At 41.2% G+C, this 22,104-nt stretch overlaps 1 protein-coding gene across 5 annotated transcripts in view; it reads left to right on the top strand.

Moving 5' to 3' along the window:
- The window catches only part of RIC3 (RIC3 acetylcholine receptor chaperone), a 56,105-nt gene that overhangs the window by 29,116 nt on the left and 4,885 nt on the right, over positions 1 to 22,104 (top strand). For 2 of the 5 annotated variants that reach the window (XM_045825188.1, XM_045825186.1), the window contains exons 4-5: positions 1,505 to 1,598; positions 10,006 to 10,154. In XM_045825188.1, coding sequence (XP_045681144.1) covers positions 1,505 to 1,598; positions 10,006 to 10,154 — 243 coding nt within the window. The remainder of the gene's footprint in view (positions 1 to 1,504; positions 1,599 to 10,005; positions 10,155 to 22,104) is intronic. The other 3 variants (XM_045825189.1, XM_045825192.1, XM_045825187.1) reach the window with 2 other exon arrangements.

Raw genomic sequence — 22,104 nt, 5'->3', positions numbered from 1 at the left:
TAGCTATATCAGCTTCTCATCCTTCAGTTTTGAATCATGCAGCAAATAAAAATAACCAAAGCGTTTGTGCAGCACAATCCTCCAGATACTTTATCAATGTTAACTGCATGAATAAGAGTTTGTTCCAGAAGTGTTCAAAAGCCTTTGAAATACCACATTTACAATGACCCTTTAACTATATCTGGGTAGAGAACGATTCTGGGCATGAAACGGAAAAACTAGATTATCTGCATAATGAACATTTTATTTTCCTTCTGCCTTAAAATTCATTTCATGTACTGATTATTCTTCTGTTCTACTTTTAGGGTCTTAAAGTTAGTTTCAATGCATAGATGTGCTCCCTACTGACCCTCGTTGAGAAAACTATTGATACTTTTGGGAGGCAGGGCCACACACTTCACTCCACGTGGCTGGGACAGAGAACCTTGGGCAGGCGGTCTCACCCCTAGTCAAGACTTCCTCTATTGAGGGAGCATAACATTGGAATGCTTACCTTCCAGATGTGTTTTCCTCCTGAGGTGCAGGTGAAATACTGCTCATTTCATTAGTTTTCTAGAGTGCCTCACAGATTTGGTGCTTCACCCTCAAGCATCATTTGGATAACAGTAGCCAAGTCTGGGCACAACCTCAGTGTCCATGGGCAGATGAGTGGGTGAAGAGGACGTGGTGCATGTATACGGTGGAATGTTACTCAGCCGTAAGAAAAAATGAGATCTTGCCATTTGAAACCACATGGGTGGACCTAGAGGGTATTTTGCTGAGTGAAATAAGTCCAGCAGAGCAAGACAAATACTGTACAATTTCACTTATATGTGGAATCTAAAAAACAAAACAAATGAACAAACAGTACAAAACAGAAACAGTTTCATAGACGTGGAGAACAAACTGGTGATTTCCAGTTTGGGAGAACAAACTGGGAGGAGGGGTTAGGGAAAGGACAAAAAGGCGAAGGTGAAGAAGAGATGCTAAATTCTTGTTGTAAAATGGAAAAGTCATGGGGGTGTAACATATGGCATAAAGAATATAGTCGATAATATAACCTTGTGTGACAGAATGTTACTAAACTTAGTGCGGTAACCACTTTGTTAGGTCTATTAATGTTTAATAACTATGTTGTATACTTGGAGCTAATATAATACTGTATATTAACTATATTTTAATTAAAAAAAAGAAAGGGGAAAAGGGGGGTGTTTATCTTCCTCATTCTTCTTGGGTGACTTTAGGGATAGGTTCATTCCTAGGTGTTTTCGTAGTTGGTCCTGCCTTGTTTCTGTGTGTTAGAGAGTGATCTGCTCAGCACTCACTAAGCACGAATCCTTTACATAGCAGTGCCCAGACCACAGCACCCTTTGATTCCTGATGGGCTTAGCTGGAGAAACTCCCCGTCTCTTCTCTGAGTCTCAGGGCCAGCCTGGATTGCTGCAGAGTGTCACAGTCAGCATGTTTCAGAGAAGAGCATAGTGAGTTGTGTATGATGGTTCTCAGACTGGTGCTTGTTTTTCAGCGAATTTTGAGCTTGTTCAACTGCAAGAAAAACTGAAGGAGACAGAGGAAGCCATGGAAAAATTGATCAACCGAGTGGGGCCTAATGGCGGAAGGTAGGTTTTCAGGACTCATACTGTTTCCGATTTAGAGAGTCAATTCAAAATTTTGCTTTTCTTTGGTTTCTGGGGCACTTCCTTGCATTTTACATAGTTGTCAGCTTATTTGTCATTTGCATATCACTTCTCACGTATCCTGTCCATTTTTGTGCTATCAAGCAATCTCAGGTTTCTCGAGCATATGTTCAGTATTATGCACATTATTGTGAGTAAATTTATGAGCAAATCCTGATGGGTTAAATAACTAGGTTTTAAAGAAGACAGTTTCCTACTTGTCTAAAAAAAGGCATAACTTTAGGTAAAACTAGATTATTAAATATTGTGCTATCTGAGACCAAATGAGAGAACAGAGCAAGTGTGATCAGATTAGGCATTTGGTTTGTGTTGCTTCTGCCAGGACAGAGTTAGACACATACAGCAGGTGTCAGGAACCAACCCAGCCCCTGAGAATGCCCCGCAGGGAACACTCACCTCTGCTACCGCAGGGCCGGCTGTGCATCTGGAAAGGTGGTTTCAGGAGGTTGATGGAAGTGGGCACAACTGAGAAAACATGAATGTGGGAAGGCCAGGAAGGCAAAACCACAGTGTGAGACTGAGAGCAGAGATTCTCTTTGGGCGAGGCCTCCTGACAAGAACTGAGGAAGAACAGGGGTGAGGGGCCAAACCTCAAGCAGGAGAATGTGTTGTGAAAGGTCTCTCCCTATGGCCCCATGGGCTCACTGTGGAGTCTTTTTTGCTCCAGAACATGTCTGCCTCACTCTGCTCCCTGACCCCAGCCTTGCCCGTCTGGCTGGATAGAAGAGTAAACATCCTCAGATCACAGTCTTTTGTCTTGGCTTTTCCCTGCAGTATCTACAGTGCTGCTGAGAAGACATTTATGAGGGTGAACCTTGCCTGTATGGGCCCAGGAGCTTTGACCTTCTTTTAGTCTGGAAAGCAGAGTGACTATCTAGAATGTTCCTCAAAGTGGTATAGATATGTCTACGTATCTATACATGAGTATACTGTATGATTGTATAAAAATATTTGATATTTTTAAAAATTATTTTACTGTTGTTCAAGTACAGTTGTCTGCATTTACCCCTCACCACTCCTCCCATCCCAGTCATCCCCACCTCCCTCCCCTGCTTCCACCTGCCCTTGGTTTTGTCCTGTGACCTTTATAGTTGTTCCTGAAAAGGCTTCCCCCCTTCCCCACCCAGACCGTGAGTGGCACAGGGTAAGAATAGGAAAGATCAGAAAAGTATAGTTGCACAAACTGGCAGTCACATTGGTACAAGTTCTCATACATTAGATAATATATAAAAAGCATTTAGCCCAGAGCCTAGCCCTTAGTAAGTGCTCAGTAAATATAAAAAATTTTTTGAAAAATTTGATATTTATTGGCCTTCCTCCTGGGAGGCCCAGCCCCTAGGCCTTGGAATGAGAAGCCACATGCACATATTTTCTCACTTTTGCTCCCACCCAGACTCCCTTAGCTCAGATCAAAGAACCCCACCATCCCACTCCTGTACATCATCTACCCATTGCCCAGGCCAGGGACACAATACTGTAAACCCTAAGTATTGTCTGTTCTCTTTGCCCTAAGATTATTGCTTCATGTTTTATGTGCAAAGGCACAGGACTTGTCCCCAGCCTGCAGCTGGAGTTGTGCCACTTCATTGTGGGGTCACAGGTCCTGGCTGGAAACTTCACTCATAAGATGCTGGCATGTGGGCTCCTTCCAGCCGACCACAAAGTGATGGTTGTATGAAGTGTTTTCCACAGTATGGCTCAGGACCTGGAGGACGGTTCCCTTCCCCCGAAACAAGCATAGCTTGTGGCTGTCTTTCCCATCCCTTTTAGTCCCATGAAGATGTGACTTTCTCTCTGACACCCCTTAATCTGACACCTTTTATCCTTACAAGTAGGCCCTAGCTGAAAGCATTTCAGGGAATTCAACCCTGAAAGCTGCAAGGGCGAGGCAGCCCCATGCTTGACGTTGTTTCCTTTTAATACTTATGTGCTCTAATCTCAGATCCTGTGGTAGTTGTTCCTCCACAAGTCTGTGCTTCTAAGATTATTAGTCCAAAATACCACAGTATTTTTTTCTGTCACATCAAGATTTTATCCTATCTCTTGGCTTTTGGGGGTCAAGGAGAGGGTGTAAGACAAAGACGATATGTTCATTTACAGCCTTCTAAGTATTTTTATGTATATAATATTCACTCCATATCAGCAAGATTTTGTTTAAAATTTTAGAAATATGCAGTTCTGAAACTTCCATCTTAATGCTTATGTAAGGATCAAAATATAGGAAAGGTTTTTAAGGCTATCTAATAAAACTTTTGGACAGCTTTCTCTGGATAATATATGTCTATATACGTGCTTAAATAATGAAGCCTCCTAAAGGCTTGTATGGTGCCACATTCCCTCTGATATTAGGCACAGTATCCAACCCAGGGGCACAGAGACCAAGGAAAAGATCTAGGAATCAGAGTCGAGGTGCCCTCACTTACGTCCTTATGATCAGCTAAGTTTCCTCCCCAGAGCAGCATGTCTAGTTGTAACTATTCACCCCCTAGAAGCATGGTGTGGCCTGAGGGCAGAGGTAAGGGTGCAGCCTCTGGCAGTAGGCAGCCCTGGCAGGCCCGGTGAGTGTGTGTGTGGGATTGTAGATTTCTGACACGCAGTGCTGGAATATAAACTCTTTGAGAACAGGGTTAGTCAGTTTGGTTCACTGTGTTCACGTGGTAGGTGTTAAGTAAATGCTGTTGGAAAAGAAGAGGTAATTCACTTTTGATTCAAGCATTTGCACATGTATTATGGTCAAAGAATAAATCATGGCCATTCCCTGTTGAGAAGCATTTCCTGATTCAAAGTCTATGATAAAAATCACGGGTGACACCTGCCCTTATCCCCATCAGATGTTGAGTGCCTCTTCAAGGAATGAATGTCCAGGAGGGAACTCATCATCTACCCCTCACTGAGCTTAGTTTTCCTTTTCTATTCTCCATCTCAGTAGATGGCCTCACCATCTGATGTCATCCTGGATTCACTGTTTCCTTCACTTCCCATATCTCATCAATCATCATGTCCTGTCATTTCTTCCTAATGAATAAGTCTGTCTTCCTGCAAAAGACACTAAGTGTCATTAGGGCAGGGATTATCCTTATTCCCAGAGCCTGGCACAGGCCCATAGTAGGCTCTGAAGTAAATATTCATTGAAATGGAAGAAAGAATGAGTGAATGAATGAATGAATGAATACCTTTATTTTTGACATAGGTCAGAACTATCTCATGTGGTTTCTTTTTCTCTGATTTTGCCTCCCTTTGGTTCACTGTCTGCTTTTCAGACAGATGGACTGTGTCTTCTGTTTTACATGGTACCAGGTGATGTGGCCCTGCACACCTCTTTTCTGTCATGCTCTCTGTGGTCCTATGGTCCACTGAGTGTTTGTTCTAGGGCTTTGCATATACTTTTCTCACTTGCTTGGGTGTAACCCCCACCCCACCTTATAGTTACTTTTTTTAACTCATGCTTGTCTCATAGGTCTCAACTTAGACATCATTTTCTCTGAGAGTTCTTTCCTGGACTCAAAATTTGGTTAGGTGTTCCTACTATGTACTCCCATGCCACCTAGGTTTGCTTAGTATTGTAAGTATCATGTTACTTTCTGATTTTCTGTTCACTTTTGTTTTCCCTGCTGCCCTCTGACCTTCTTGAAGACAGGGATTCTTCATTGTTCAGATTTGTGTTCCTTGCTGGCACATTGACAGTGTTGGTACACGTTGAAAGAATGATCAAGGTAGATCTAGAGAAGGAGCTTCAATGTAGGCTTTTTCAGCAATAATAAGAATATCTTTGGTACCTATTTTCGTTCACAGGCCAGCACTCAATCCACCGAGTCACACCAGCCAAGTCTTTACCTATTTTGATTTCTTCTGTGCACCTCATGTGGTTCTCAGTGAAAGCAGTATTTCTCGATAAAGAACTGTATCTCAGAGGTCAGGTGTGCTCTAGGAACGTGTTACTGGTTCTCAGTTGCAGCTGTAATAATTTACTGCAAAATTAATGGCTTAAAACAACACACATTTATTATCTTATGGTTCTGTATGTTAGAAGTCTAACACTGGGCTAAAATCAAGGTGTTGGCAGGATTGTATGCCCTTTTGAAGGCTCTGGGGAGAATGTTTCCTTGCCTTTTTTCAGACTCGAGAAGCTGCCCACATTTCTTTGCTCATGGACCCTTTCCTCCATGTTCAAATGCAGCAATAGTGGGTTGAGACCTTCTCACATCATTGACCTCTTTTGTCTCCCTCTTCCACTTGCAAGGACTCTTCTAATCACATTGTGCCCTCCCTGATAATCCAGGATAATCTCTCTAGTTCAAGTCCATCTGAGTAACAACCTTAATTCCATCTGCAGCCTTAAGTGTCCTTACATATATGGCAGCGTAATTACAGGATCCAGGGATTAAGATGTGGACACTTTTGGGGAGCATTGGGATTATTCTACTTGCCACAGAAGGTCTTATGGGATGGGGGGAATTTGAACAAGCCTTGAGGGTAAAAGGCAGAGTTTGGGGAAAGAATGTTTCAGAGAGGGTAGCACAAGCAATGGACAAGATGAGAGAGTCAAGGCATGTTTTCGGAGCAGCAACAAGTAGTCCTAAATAACTGGAGTGAAGTAGACCAGGGAGTGGGTACAGGAATAGAAGTGAGTAATGGGGAAAAACCGAACAGTAAACTAGGGCCAGACTGGAAGGCCCAAGTGATAGGCTGAGGTGGAAATGCATTGTCTTTACAGTGGGGGCCTCTGTGTACTTTTGGGGAGTAACATCATTATCCCCTGTGCTTTGGAAAAATAACTCTTACAGTGATGTGTAGAGTGGCTTGTATGCTAGAAGGTTATTGAAAAAGTCTTAGCAAAAGGTAATAAATAAGCCAGTGAAAGTGGGAAAGAGGGGCCAAGTTCAGGGGACTGCATGGAGAAAAAAAATCACAGGCCGTACAAAGTTTCCTTGGTTGCAGGCAACCCATCTGGGTATTAAATATTTGGAGGAGGCAGCACCGTTTACTGGAAGAATATCGGATAGCTCACAATATGGGAGGAATCGCTAACGATCAGGTTTCAGGAGGAGTAGGAAGCAGAGCAGCTCTGGGGATTTAGGGAGCAGGAGTAAATGGACAGTCTCTCAGGCACTGTTGCCAGGAGGAATTAATGTGACAGGTTTTCAGATGAAGTTTCACTGGGTTCAAGATCTAGTTTTAGGAGAAAGTACCCTTGGCGCAGCTTGGCTCCTGGGTGTATCACTGATTCAATTGGTGTGGTGAAGGAAATGAAGTGTGCTGGTTGGCCATGGACCACCTGGCCATCCTTGAAGGAGAGGTGAAGAGGGGGTGATTGGCTTCACCCTAACTTTTGCACTGTGAGCGGAAGAGAGGATGGCCCCCTAAAGGAGAAAACTACTAACTAGATAAGAGTAATGAAGAGGAAAAAGGAGATAAAGACAAGTTGGATATTTATAGCCCAAACTGGAAGGAATATTAGGATACTAACTAAGATAAAAGCACAAAAGAGGGAGAAGAAGATAAGGCCTGGGATAGGGATCCTGAGTTCGGTTTTGAATATGGTTGAGGGGCCTTCCCAACATCCATGTACAATAAAATATGCAAGAACAACAGGAAATTTGGGTATTGAGGTCAGAACAAAAGGCTCATGTTTGGCAAGAGGAAGGGCAGAGACAAGATCACCCAGTCCTTGAGGCATCCCGACCTGTGTGACAAGAGCCTGTAGTCAGTCTTCTGCTAGTCTGAATTCCATTCTAGCCATGAGTGGTTGTGTCAGAAACTGTTTCATTCTCTGTGCTTAATTCTTAGATTCAGAGCTTGGTGATTTCCCTGGGTGAGGGTATCTCCCAATTTGACCTTTTATTTTTCTAGCATTGTGGAATCTGCCATACCCCACCTCCCCTAGCCTGCCTGCCCATGCAGCTGCTCATGATCTGAGGCCCAGCTAGGACATTGGTTCTTTTTGAAGAACCAGTTGAAGAAACCTCAGTGTGGTGGCAAGGCCTCCAAGTGGAAGTGCGCAGGAGATAACTGGGATAACGAGCCTGACTGTGTGAGAAGTAAGAGTGAAGGTAGAGTTTGGGCCTCATCCGCGTAGAGATGATGGTTTAATCTGCGATGCTGGGTCAGCTTCCTGAGGGCATGGCAGTGCGGTGGAGAAACAAGAATCCTAGGATTGAGCCCTCAGGAAAACCATGGTTTAGGAATTGGGAAGGAGAAAGCTAGCCATGATCAGAGATGAGAGAATGGTTAAGGCAGTGGGAGGAGTACAGGTGTCTCAGGACACAAGGGAGGAGGAATACGTTTCGAGGGGGGGATGGTCCACAGCACAGAGAAGTCAAGAAGGATGAAATGTGAGAGCAAGGCTTTTGGACATGAGAGTAAAGTCGTCATTGGTGATTTTCACAAGTTTTGGTGAAAGGATGGAGTAAAAGCCAGGTTTCAGAGAGGTGGGAGGAAATGGATGGTGAGGAAATGGGGACCAGTCCAACGCATCAGCACTTACAATGTCCGTGGCACTGCACCTATACAGTCGTGCAGTGAGCACCGTCTTCCAGGAGTAAGCCAAGTGGAGACCAGAAGGAATCTATGAAAACGTTCATTGTGATAAATTTGGAAGGTGAAAGACAGGCCGTGGTTAATTGCCTAATGCATGGTACAGACAACATGAGTACACTTGTTCAGAAATGAAAGAGGACGCTTTAGTTTGGGACTCTCTGAGAAAGTTTCCCTTGTCTGTTTCAGCTTCTGTTAGCCATCCCTCTTTTAATTAAGATTCTGATTTTTCATGAATTAACAAACAGAGGATCCAGGCTGTTTCATACAATAGAAATCAGAATACACTGAGTACAGTTCAGAGAAGTAACATGTGCAGCCTGAGAGCAAGACTCTGTGATAAGCGCATGGCTGTTTTAGGGTAGGGGTGACCTGGCTGCCTGGAAGCACCCCACAAAGTGGGTCATCGTAAGAATTAGGGGCTATGTAGAGCAGATGAGCAGTTGCAGGGAGTCCAGACTGCTGGACTGGTGGGAGAGCAGAGCTGTGAGAGGCCCAAAAATGCATGAGTTTAGCTGATTGTAGACCAGGCAGGCTGCTCCTGTTCATGGCTCTGGGGCAGTTTAGTGTGGAAGCAGGAGAGCTCCGCTGTTCTTGTTTTCCTCCCACTGAGAGCTGCAGGCATGGTGCACTTTTATTTTCCTCATTTACCATCTTACATTGTGGGCAGAAGCCCTTTTTTCTTTTTCCCCATTTCTTTGGGTCATTTAGGCTAAAGTTTGTTAGACTAAGTATAAAAAGGAATGCAAGCTCCTACTGGCTGATAAGAAAAATAGATGGCACCTCTAGAGGGTGCTGATCCAGAATATTTCAGTTTTCCTTCATGAGTGTTATATTGATTTCAAATACTTTGGGTTTTTAAGAGAAGAATAAGTAGTCTCTGTTAAATCCTGACACTAGACAAAACTGGTCCCAAATAAGGCAGTGCTTGGTCTTTGCATAGGGCCTTGTCTGCCTACGAGTGTGATGCAGTGCTTCCTTCTTAAAAAAAAAAATAAAAGGCCATTATCCTTGAGCCTCTTCTGATTTTTGCCAGCATTTGTCCAGAGCCCCCCAGCTAAGCTATAACTCAAAGCCAGGCCTTCTAAACTGTGGAACTTGAGCACTGAGCTTTAAGAATTGCACTGAATGCTGTCAGAAGTTAGGAGACTTTCATTTTAGTTAAAGTGCTGACATTAACTAGCAGGAGGAATGTACAATTTTCCCTCTGAGGGTCTCAGTTTCCCCGGTTTCTGTGGCCTGGATAATTGATTAGTCAGAATGGTCCAGCTCTGGAATTCCAGGGTGTGTGTTTATTTCTGCACAAGCACTCGCAGCCTGGTGGTTGCAGGGGTGGCCTAGTAGCACATTTTCCCCTTGTCGAGACTAATGGCTCGGCACAGTTGCTTTTGATGACCTTGCTTCAGACCGAGGTGGCTTGTAGTAAATGGAATCCTATTAAGTAACAATGAACTTGCTTGGGGATTAGAGAGTAAGAGCAGTGAGGTAGACTGAAAAAACACTGAACTGAAAGCTGAGACATCTGAGGCCTGGTCCCAGCATTGACCTTACCTCACTGTGGGACCTTGAGCAATCACTCGATCTATTCTGGGCCTTATTTTCCCCAGCTGTAAAACCAGAACATTGAACTAACATGTCTGATGACCAGCTATGCTGCTCTAGGATCAAGTCGTAGAATAATTATGTGCTGCTGTTTCACTTCCTGTTCTGGGATCCAGACAGATCACAGTGATGTTTATGTTCATTGCCAAGGAGTAGTTACCACTAAATGGCTGGGTTGTCTGATATTTCTAAGCAGAGCTCAGACTGTGACTTCTGACCAAGAAAAACGATTGCTGCATCAGCTCCGAGAAATAACCAGGGTCATGAAAGAGGGAAGATTCATTGACAGGCTAACTCCAGAGAAAGAAGCCGAAGAGGCCCCTTACATGGAGGACTGGGAAGGTAAACAGCATCTTCTCATTTCTCTGGTAGCTACCAGCTCAGAAAAGAGAGAAGTTTTTTTAAAATTTTATTTAAATTGCTGTTGTAGTACAATTTTTTATCTTTTACTCCCATCCCAACCCACTCACCCAACCCTCCCCTCCTCCCTCCCATTTCCACCTGCCCCTAGTTTTTATCCATGTGTCCTTATACTCGTTCCTGTAAACCCTTCCCCTTTTCCCCTGAAATTCCCCTGAAATTCCCTCTCTTCTCCCTTCTGAACTCTGTCAGTCTGTTTTTTATTTCAGTGTCTTTGGTTATATTTTGCCTGTTTCTTTGTTTTGTTATTTAGGTTCCTGTCAAAGGTGAGATCATATGGTATTTGTCTTTCACTGCCTGGCTTATTTCGCTTAGCATAATACTTTCCATTTGCATCCATGCTGTTGCAAAGGGTAGGAGCTCCTTCTTTCTTTCTGCTGCATAGAATTCCATTGTGTAAATATACCATAGTTTTTTGATCCATTCATTTACTGATGGGTATCTAGGTTGCTTCCAACACTTGGCTATTGTAAATTGTGCTGCTATGAACATTGGGGTGCATAGGTTCTTTTGGATTGGTGTTTTAGGGTTCTTAGGATATAATCCTAGCAGTGGAATTGCTGGGTCAAAAGGCAGATCCATTTTTAGTTTTCTGAGAAAATTCCATACTGTTTTCCATAGTGGTTGTACTAGTCTGTAATCCCACCAACAGTGTACTAGGGTCCCCTTTTCACCACAACCTCTCCAACACTTGTTGTTTGTTGCTTTGTTTATGATGGTCATTCTGACTGGTGTAAAGTGGTATCTCATTGTGGCTTTAACTTGCATCTCTCTGATAGCTAGTGAGATTGAGCATCTCTTCATGTGTTTCTGGATCCTCTGTATGTCCTCCTTGGAGAAGTGTCTGTTCAAGTCCTTTGCCCATTTTTTAATTGGGTTGCTTGTCTTCTTAGAGTGGAGTCATGTAAGTTTTTTATATATTTTGGAGATTAAACCCTTGTCTGAGGTATCATTGGCAAATATGTTTTCCCATACAGTTGGTTCCCTTTTTAATACTGTTTTCTTTAGCTGTGCCGAAGCTTTTTATTTTGATGAGATCCCATTTGTTTAGTCTTTCCTTTGTGTCCCTTGCTCTGGGGGATGTATCAGTAAAAATGTTGCTGCGTGAAATATCTGAGATTTTCCTGTCTATGCTTTTCTCCAGGACTTTAATGGTGACATGGCTTATATTTAAGTCTTTTATCCACCTTGAATTTATTTTTGTGTCTGGTGTAAGTTGGTGCTCGAGTTTCATTTTTTTGTATGTAGCTGTCCAGTTTTCCCAACACCATTTGTTGAAGAGACTGTTTTTATGTTACTGCCCCCTTTGTCAAATGTTAAGAGAGAGAAATTTTTTTTTAAACAAGCTTCATTACTGAAGTATAATGTATCTACAGTAAAGTTCACCAATTTTAAGTATATAGTTGGATGACTTTTGACAGATGTGTAGAGTTGTGCAATTACACCACAATCATGAAACAGAACATTTCCATCACCTCAGAAAGTTCCTTCCCCTTTGGCAGCCGATTCCCTCCTCCTCGCAGTGGCAACTGCTGTCTGTCCCTTAGTGTTACCTTTTTTGTATAAATAGGCCACACTGCACATGCTTCCTTTTGTGTCTGGCCTCCTTGATTTAGCAGAATGCTTTTGAATTTCATGTGTTGAGTATACCAGTACTTTTTTTTAACTGCTGAGTCCTATTTGGTTGTATAAATATATTGTAATTTGTTTCTACATTTGCTAGGTTAGGAACATTTGGGTTGTTTCCATCTTTGAGCTGTTATGAATCAAGCTGCAATGAACTTTTGCATACAAGTCTTTGGATATATATTTGTCTTTCTCAGGGGTATATACCTAGGAATGAGATTTCCAGGTTTTATGGTAAGTATATGTTCAACTTTATTAGAAGCAGTCAACTGGCTTCCCAGAGCGGATCTGCCGTTTTGCCTTCCCACCAGTAATGTGTGGGGACCGTAGTTACAACATCCTGGTAACACTCGGCATTGTCAGTCTTTCTAACCTCAGCCTTTCTAGTGAGTGTTTAGAATCTCAGTGCTTACTTTAATTTGCATTTCCCCAATGACTGATGATGATGAACATTTCTTCATATGCTTATTTGCCATATGTTGTCTTCTACCTTCTTCAAAATATGAGGTATGTTTATAAGAGCTTCTTAACAGTCTTGGCTGCTGATCTTATCATCTGTGTCATTTCTTGGCGTGTTTCTAGTGATTATTTTCCCCCTTGTTATGAGTTCATTTCCTTCCCTTTTTGCATGCCTGGTAAGTTTTGATTGGATGATGGATATTGCAAATTTTATACTGTTGGATCCTGGATTTTGTTTTAGTGCTTTAAATAGTATTGGTCTTCTTTCTGGCACACAGTTAAATTACCAGAAATCAGTTGGTTCCCTTTAAGCCTTATTTTTAAGATTTGTTATAGTGTGTACAGAGCTGCCTTTACACTGTGCCCCTAGTAAGGCTGTGCCATTCTCAGGACTCTGCCTAATTAACGCTCCACAAGGTCTTTCTGTTCTGGCTAGTGGGAATGTGAACTACTCCCAGCTATGTGTGAGGTCCAGGAATTTTTGAGCCCAATGCTTCCAGTAGCTTCCAGTTTTTTTTTCTTGGCTTTGAGTAGTTCTCTCCTACATATGCACAGGTCAGAACTCAGCTGAAAACATGAAAAATTCCCTGTGCAGATCTCTGGAGCTCTTGCTCTGTGAAGCTTCTTTCTCTCCAGTATTCTTCCCTGTGAATTCTAGCTGCTCTGACCTCCTTGAACTCTAATCTGTCTTCCCAGATCAATGAGACCACCGGGCTGTTTCCCTTTTCTCAGGGGTCATGCTGCACTACTTGTTGTATAATGTTTGAAAATTGATACTTCATGTGCTGCTTTTGGTTTTCTAGTTGTTTAATGGGAGGAGTCCCCATGTTTCCATTATTGCAAGAGCAGAAGTAAGAGTCTATGTATTTAACAGCAAAATGGTGCTAGATATTTTAAATAGTTATAGATAAGGAGAGGAACCTTAAAAACTAGAAAAATAGTTGCAAATATGTGCTGGCTCTTTAGAAGCAAATGACAACTCTTTGAATATATGAGCAATGCAGGATGAATTCATAAAAACTCTCAAAAAAGCAATAGAGGGGAATTTCCTCAACTTGATACAGAGAAGCTACAAAAACCTACAGCTAATTCCTCATTTAATTGTGAAAGATGAATGCTTTCTCCCTAAGGTTGGGAACAGGTGAGGGTGGCTTTTCTCATTCAGCATAGCACTGAATGTTCTGAACATTGTAGTCAGGCAAGTAAAAGGGAAAGAAAGGCAAGCAAGTTTAAAAAGGAAGAAATAAAACTGCTCCTATATGTAGATTCCATGATTATAGAATATAGAGTTCTATAAGTTATAGAATTTATTCCATAAGATATAGAATTTTATAAGGTGCAGAATTTACAGGAAAAAATAGTGGAAAGAAAGGAGCTTCATAGAAAATTGATATGTAGAAAACCCTGAGGAATCTATTAAAAAGTCCTAGAACTTATAAGTGAGTCCAGCAAGGTAATAGGATTCAAGATAAACATACAAAAATCAATTGTATTTCTGTATATTAGCAATGAATATGAATACATTTACATTTACGTTAAAAATTTGACATCAAAATTGATATTATTCAAAAAAGAATAAGACTTAGTGTAAATTTAACAAACATGTTAGGACATGGCGGCTGGAACCTGTACAACCCTGATGAAAGAAATCAAGTCTCAACGGAGAGACATACCATGTTCATAGATCAGGAGATTTAGTACAAATGTCATTTCTTCCCAGATTGACAAACAGGTTAACACTATGCTTATCAAAACTACAGCATATAGAAAAAATTATTCTAAAATGTATATAGAGAGGCAGAGGAAATATTATAGAATAAACAATTTTGAAAAGAAAAATATGAGAAGAATCAGTATAACTGATTCCAAGACTTATGATATAGGTACAGTGATCAAGAAGACTATGTGATATTTGTATAGGAATAGGTACACAGAAAAAAAGAATAGAGAACCCAGACATAGGCCCACACAAATATGCACAGCTGATTATTTTGTTTTTACAAAAGTACAAAAGCAATTCAATGGAGAGGAGAGAGTCTTTTTAACAAATGGTACTGGACCAATTGGATGTCCATAGCAAAAACAATTACCTAAACCTAAGTTCTACATAGGTTTATATACCTATGGTCTACATTTGTTATATAAAAATTAACTAAAAATAGATCATGTGGACATAAATGCAAATTGTAAAACTATAAACATTTTTTAAAAATAAAAAATCTTCAGAATCTAGCATTAGGCAAAGAGTTTGTAGGACTGACATCAAAAGCACAATCATAAAAGGAACAATAGATAAATTGGGCTTAATCAAAATTAAAAACTTTTGCTCTGCAAAAGATAATAAAAAGACAAGTACACTGTGTGAAAAAATATTTGCAAATCATAAATCCATAAAAGGACTTATATTTAGACTATATAAAGAACTCTCAAAACTCAACAGTAAAAAATAACCTAATTAGGAAAAATAGGCAAAAGATATAAACAGATATTTACCAAAAAGGATATACAGATGGCAAATAAGCACATAAAAAATGTTCAAAATCATTAGCTACTAAGAAAATGCAGATTAAAGTCACAATGAGAGGACTTCTGGTTGAGATGGCAACACAGGTAAACACAGCTTACCTTCTCGCACAGCCACATCAAAATTACAGCTAAAATATAGAACAACAATCACTCAGAACTGTCAGAAATCGAGTCGTAGGTAGATACACTTTGCCTCCTCACACAACCAAAAGAAGGAGAAAAACAAATTTAAAAACAAAAAACAACCAGAACTGATAAAATTGAACTGTATGGAAGTCCAACAACCAAGGAGTTAAAGAAGAAACCTTCATTCAGACTGGTAGGAAAGGTGGAGACAGGCAGCTGGGATGGAGAGGATGCATGGAAAGGCAGCGCTGGAGGACCAGGCAGTCCCACCTGTGCATGTGGATAAACTGGGAGAAACAACTGGAGAGCAAGACAGACTGTGCAACCCAGGGCACCACTGCAGGGAAATAAAGCCTCAAAACCTCTGACTGAAAAAAAACTTGTGTGGGCTCAAGCAGCAGGAGAAATTCGCAGCCTCACAGGAGAGTTTGTTAAAGAGACTCAAAGGGTCCTAGAATACACAAAACCACCCACCCTGAAATCAGCACCAGAAGGGCCCAATTTGCTTCTGGGTAATGGGGGAAGTGACTGAAAGCCGGCCAAGAGCCAAGCAAGCAGCATTGTTCCCTCTCTGACCCCTCCCCCACATACAGGGCCACAACACAGTGAAGTGGGTTGCCCTGCCTTAGTGAATACCTAAGGTCCCACCCCTTACAATGTAATAGGTGCACCCAGACAAAGAAATATGGCCCAAATGAAACAACAGATCAAAGGTCCAAAAATAAAACTGAGTGATGAAGAGATAGCCAACTTATCAGATGCAGAGTTCAAAACACTGGTAATCAGGATGCTCACAGAAATGGTTGAGTATGGTCGCAAAGTGGAGGAAAAAGTGAAGGCTATGCAAAGTGTAATGAAAAAAAATATACAGGGAACCAACAGTGAAGGGGAGGAAACTGGGTCCCAAATCAATGGTTTGGACCAGAAGGAAGAAAAAAACCTTCAAGCAGAACAGAATGAAGAAACAAGAATTCAGAAAGACAAGGAAAGACTTAGGAACCTCTGGGATAACTTCAAATGTTCCAACATCCAAATCATAGGGGTGCCAGAAAGAGAAGAGGAAGAGCAAGAAGTTGAAAAAATAATGAAGGAGAATTTCCCCAATCTGGCAAAGGAAATAAACTTCCAGGAAATCCAGGAAGCCCAGAGTCCCAAAGAAGTTGGACCCAATGAAGCACACACCAAGGCACATCATAATCACATTAACCAAGATTAAAGATAAGGTGAGACTCTTAAAAGCAGCAAGAGAAAAGGGGACACTTACCTACAAAGGAGTTCCCATAAGACTCTCAGCTGATTTCTCAAAAGAAACCTTGCAGGCAAGAAGGGACTGGAAAAAAATATTCAAAGTCATGAAAGGCAAGGACCTACATCCAAGATTACTCTACCCAGCAAAGCCATCATTTAGAATGGAAGGGCAGATAAAGTGCTTCCCAAATAAGGTCAAGTTAAAGGAGTTCATCATCACGAAGCCATTATTATATGAAATGTTAAAGGGACTTATCTAAGGATAAGAAGATGATCAAAACTGTGAATAGTAAAATGACAACAAACTCACCAACTATCAACAATGGAACCTAAAACAAAAACAAACTAAGCAAACAACTAGAACAGGGACAGATTCACAGAAATAGAGATCACATGGAGGGTTATCAGTGGGAGGGGGAGGAATAGGAGAAAAGGTGCAGGGAATAAGAAGCATAAATGGTAGGTACAACATAGACAGGGAGAGGTTAAAAATAGTTTCGGAAGTGGAGAAGCCAAAGAACTTATATGTACGACCCATGGACATGAACTAAGGTGGGGGAGAGAATGCTGGTGGGAGGTGAGGGGTGCAGGGCAGAGGGGAATAAAGCTGAGAAAACCAGAACAATTGTAATAGCATAATCAATAAAATATAGTTTAAAAAAAGAGCTGGCAGAAATCAAGTTGAGTGGAAATAACAACTACGGAATTAAAGAAACCACATCTATCTAGACTGACAGGTAGGGCCAAGACACAGAATGGACTGGTCCCACATCCATATGTGGTGGATAAAAATTCAGGAAGGATATCTTGGGAGTGAGTAGTCCCAATCCCAGTCCAGGGTTCCAGTGCCAGGAAGATAAGGCCCCATAACTTGAGGCTGAAAAACCAGTAGGGATTCAGTCAGTGGAAGAAACTTCTGGAGTCCCAAGCAGTTCCTCTTAAAGAACCCACACACGGACTTACTCAGACTCATGCTCTGTCACCTCCAGCTCCGGGGTAACAGCTTGAAAGGCACCCGTGACATACAGGAAGGAACTAAAGTGACTGGCATCAAGGCAAGAGCTGGGGAACAGGTTTCTCTAAGACAGAAAGGCAGGCAGAGGCCATTGTCCCCTTCCTGGGCCCTCCCCTCATAGAGCCACAGAGCCACAGAGCCAGCATGTGGGTGCCGTATCTCAGTCTCCACCAACCTGGATAATCCTGTTTGTCTCACGATGGAGATCCCTTGAGACTCTGTCCCACCCAACTTACTGGCTCACCTAAGCTTCTTTTTCATATGAATGGCTGGTCTTGGCTAATGCTTCACAACCTCTTAAATCCTCTCAAACAAGCAACAGCAAGCCTCAGTGAGCCCCCAGTCCCAGTACCTCTTGCTAAGTTGCCCCATGCCTGGCACTAGCAGCAACCAGCCTAGATTCACAGCTTGGCTTCTCCTGGGAATCTCCAAGCCCAGCACAAGTAGCAGCCATCTTAGATTGCTTTATGGCTCAGGTAGGGTGGCCCTGGGCAAAACACGGGTGAGGACTGACCTTGGCCTGTACCACCTGGGAAACCCCAGAGCCTGTGTACCCAGTGGGCAGCTACAGTCCATGTTGGAGCACCAGCACCCTGCCCCCACACAGCCGATCCTCCACAGAGGATGGAAGATGGTGGTCAGTGGACACAGCCAGTTCTTGCAGCTGACCGGCCTGGGTAAATCCCTCCCATTGATCTGCCAACAGCAACCAAGGCTCAACTACAACAGGAGGGTGTGTTCAGCTTACACAAAGGGCACACCTGGAGTACTCAGCTAAGGTGATGGGGGCAGCTGTGCCACTAGACCCCCTGCAGGACACTTACTACATTATGCCACGCTACCAAGACAGGGAGTCATAGCATTTCTACTTAATACATAGAAACAAACTTTCAGGGAGGCTGCCAAAATGAGGAGACAAAGAAGCATGGCCCAAGTGAAAAAGTAGATCAAAACTCCCCAAAAAGAACTAAAAATGGAGATAGGCAATCTATCAGATTTAGTGTTCAAAGCACTGGTTATAAGGATGCTCAAGGAACTTAGTGAGGACCTCAACAGCATAAAAAAGTTCCAGTCAGAAATGAAGGATACACTAATTGAAATAAAAAAACAATTTACAGGGGAACAACAGTGGAGTGGACAGAGACGAGAATCAAATCAAAGATTTGGAACATAAGGGTGCAAAAAAACAATCAGAACAACAAGAAGAAAAGAAACTCCATTAAAATTGAGGATAGTGTAAGCAGACTCTGTGACAACTTCAAGCGATTCAATATTCGCAGGGGATATAGGGATATCAGAAGGAGATGCCAAATATAGGGATGCCAGAAGGAGAGGAGAAAGAGCAAGAGATTAGAAATCTGTTTGAAAAACATAGTGAAAGAAAACTTCCCCAATTTGGTGAAGGAAATAGACATGCAAGTCCAGGAAGCACAGAGTCCCAAACAAGATGGATGCAAAGAGGCCCACTCCCAAGACACATCATAATTAAAATCTTGAAGGTTAAAGATAAAGAATCTTAAAAGAAGCAAGAGAGAAGCAGTTAGTTATCTACAGGGGAGTTCCCATAAGACTGTCAGCTGATTTCTCAAAAGAAACTGTGCAGGCAAGAAGGGATTGGCAAAAAATACTCCAAGTCATGAAAAGCAGGGACATACAGCCAAGATTGCTCTACCCAGCAAAGCTATCACTTAGAATCAAAGGGCAGATAAAGAGCTTCCCAGACAAGAAAAAAACTAAAGAATTCATCATCACCAGACCATAATTATATGAAATGTTAAAGGGATTTACTTTAGAAAAAAGGTCAAAACTATGAACAATAAGGTGGCAATAAATATATATCAAAAGTTGAGTCTAAAAAACAAAGTAAGCAAATAAGAACAGAGGCAGAATCATGGATATGGAGAGTGTTTTGATGGCTGATAGAGGGGAGGGGATTGTGGGGGAATGGTTGAAAAGGTGAGGGGATTAAGAAGTACAAATAAGTAGTTACAGAATAGCCATGGGGATATAAAGTACAGTATACGAAGTGGAGTACCAAAGAATCTACTCATGACCTATGGACATGAACAATGGTGAGGGGACTGCCTGAGGGAGTCGGGGGTGCTGGGTAGAGGGAGGCAAAGGGAAAAACTGGGACAACTGTAATAGCATAATCAATAAAATATAATTTAAAAATAACTTTAAAAAAATTACAATGAGGTACTACTACACACCTATCAGAATGGCTAAAAATAAAATAAAATACACTGCCAAATGCTGGTGAGGATGTGGAGAAAATAGATTCACTCATATGTTACTGGTGTATTACATCCATTCTGGAAAACAATGTGGCTGTTTTTTTAAAAAACTAAACAAGCAAATACTATACAACATAGCAGTTCTCCTGGGCATTTATCCCAGAGAAATGAAGATGTGTTCACATAAAAATTATACCTGCATATTTATAGCATCTTTATTTATAGTGGCCCAAAGCCAAAAACAACCCAGATATCCTTCAACAGGTGAATGGTTAAACAAACTGTGGTGTATCGATTCTGTGTTATAATACTCAGGTAATTATGCTGAGTGAAATAAAAAAGCTAATTCCAAAAGGTTATGCACTGTGAACTATTTATATAACATTCTTGAAATGACAAATTTGTAGAAATGAACAGGATAGTAACTGCTAGAGGGTAAGGAGGAAGCTGGAGGCCGGAGGGAGTGGGTGTGGCGGTGAAAGGGCAACATGAAGGATCCTGGTGTTGGTAGAAATATTTTGTGTATTGACTGTATCAAACATTCACATTCTGGTTGTGACACTGTATTAATAGATTTGCAAGAGGCTACCATCGGGAGAAACGGGGTAAAGGTACATGGGGTTTCTGTAGTATTTCTTACAACTACATGTGAATTTATAATTGTCTCAAAAATATTAATTTTAAAAAGCAACACAAGAAACTATTAGGGAAAGTATAGTTTGAATAAATAAAACTTTTACCTCCTGTCGATCAGAGAATACCACAAAGTGTAGAGGTCAATCGTAAACTGGAAAAATACTTAACAAATATGACTGAAAAGAAGTGATTTTTTAAAAAATTGTTTTTAGAGAGAGAGGAAGGGAAAGAGAGAGGGAAACATCAATGTGTGGTTGTTTCTCTCACGCCCCCCACTGGGGACCTGGCCTGCAACCCAGGCATGTGCCCTGACTGGGAGTCAAAGTGGTAACCCTTTGGTTTGCAGGCCTGCGCTCTGTCCATTGAGCTACACCCGCCAGGGCAAGAAGTGATTTTTAATATATAAAAAGTTCTCTAATTTGGAAAACAGTGATATCTTCCTATATAAGCAGTGCACAAAAAAATGCAGCTGGCTACAAAACATATGAAAAGGTATTTCAATCTCACTAGTAATCAAGGAAATGAAAATTGGAATTCCTTTTTCCTCCAAATTGTAAATGTTCATTATATAATCATGTTCCCAAATAAGGTAAAATCCTTATCACTTTATTTTCTACCTACCTCTCAGGTGTTGGGGAATTTTAGCTACAAATCATTAACTTTTAAAGATATTAGCCTTTTCTGATTTAAGTATGTAACAGTGGCATTACATTTCTAACCACATTCTCAAGTTATTTTACATCAATAATTCTCACTCCTTGTTTGCCAGTTTCCTGTATACAGTATCTTCTTTAGTGAATTAAAATTCTTTATTAATTTTTGTATTTGTCAGAATACTTTCTTAAGTACCTCTCCCATCCCACCCCCATATAGAGTGGTATATTTTCTGAATACTTGGATATATATACATATAATTTTTTACCTTTATACAAATAGTTTGTGTTTATTTACAAATAAAAAAATTATATGATCATGCCATTTTCCTGTACAGACATGAAAGCATTACTTCATTGTCCACATTCATTGATGTCAAAGACGAGAAATCCTGTCTAGTCTGCTGCTTTCTCTCAGTAGGCAACCTGCTGTTAGTGAGCTTGGTTTGGTTTCCGCCTGGGAATCTGTGTTTTTGTACTTAACATTTGAGTTTGGGCAGGTGCGCTGGCATGTGTCTCAGTATGTATGAATGTGTGGATTTTTTCATAGTGTTTTTATCTAGCTTTTATAGTTCTTTTAAGCACTAGTTCTTAAAAGCACTATAGTTCATAGTGCTTTTATCATTTATAATTTATAATTTCCTTGGTTGTTGCTTTCATTTAACCTACTCTGCCTTCTCGTTCTAGAATTCCACTAGTTTTGAGATTGGATATCCTGGATCAGTCTTCCATGCAACTTATCTTTTTTCTTATAATTTTTGTTTCTTTGTCATTTTTATTTTTGCCTTAGAGACATCCTCAACTTGGACTTCTAATATACTAATTTGGTTTTTAGCCATGGCCATTTCAATCTGCTATTTTCTTCCTTCATTGAGTTTAAATGTTTGATGTAATGATGCCTTTGTATTTCGAATAGCTCTCTTACTTCATTTTTGCTCCCTTTTTACACTGAAGCCTGGTTGGTTTTATTGGTAAATTACCCCTCTGAATATTACTGGGAACAGCAGTTCAAGTTGACTGACATTTACTCCTGTTTCCCGCATGGATTGCTTTTTAGGGGCTCTCTGCAGAGTTTGCTTCATTTTGTTCCCCTGTTTTGAACTTCTGATTTACTCATAGGACCAGCAATATTTTGTTGCTTTTTATATTTTTAACGGAGTTCTTGAGTAGCCACTAATGTTGGATGACAGGCTGCCTCAGCAGTTGTGTGAGTCACTATTTGATTTTCTTCAGCAGGCCTCCCTTCTTAAACCAAAACAGATAACCATGTTCTTGGTGTCGGGAGAAGACGGGAACAAGCCAGGAAATGGACTTCTCTTAAGCAGTCGGTGGTTGAGCATGTGAGC

Source organism: Phyllostomus hastatus, unplaced genomic scaffold (genome assembly GCF_019186645.2).
Source record: "Phyllostomus hastatus isolate PE091 unplaced genomic scaffold, TTU_PhHast_1.1 phas_scaffold_585, whole genome shotgun sequence".
NCBI lineage: Eukaryota > Metazoa > Chordata > Mammalia > Chiroptera > Phyllostomidae > Phyllostomus > Phyllostomus hastatus.
Note: the sequence above shows the minus strand (reverse complement) of the source record. Positions and strands in the feature narration are given on the sequence as shown.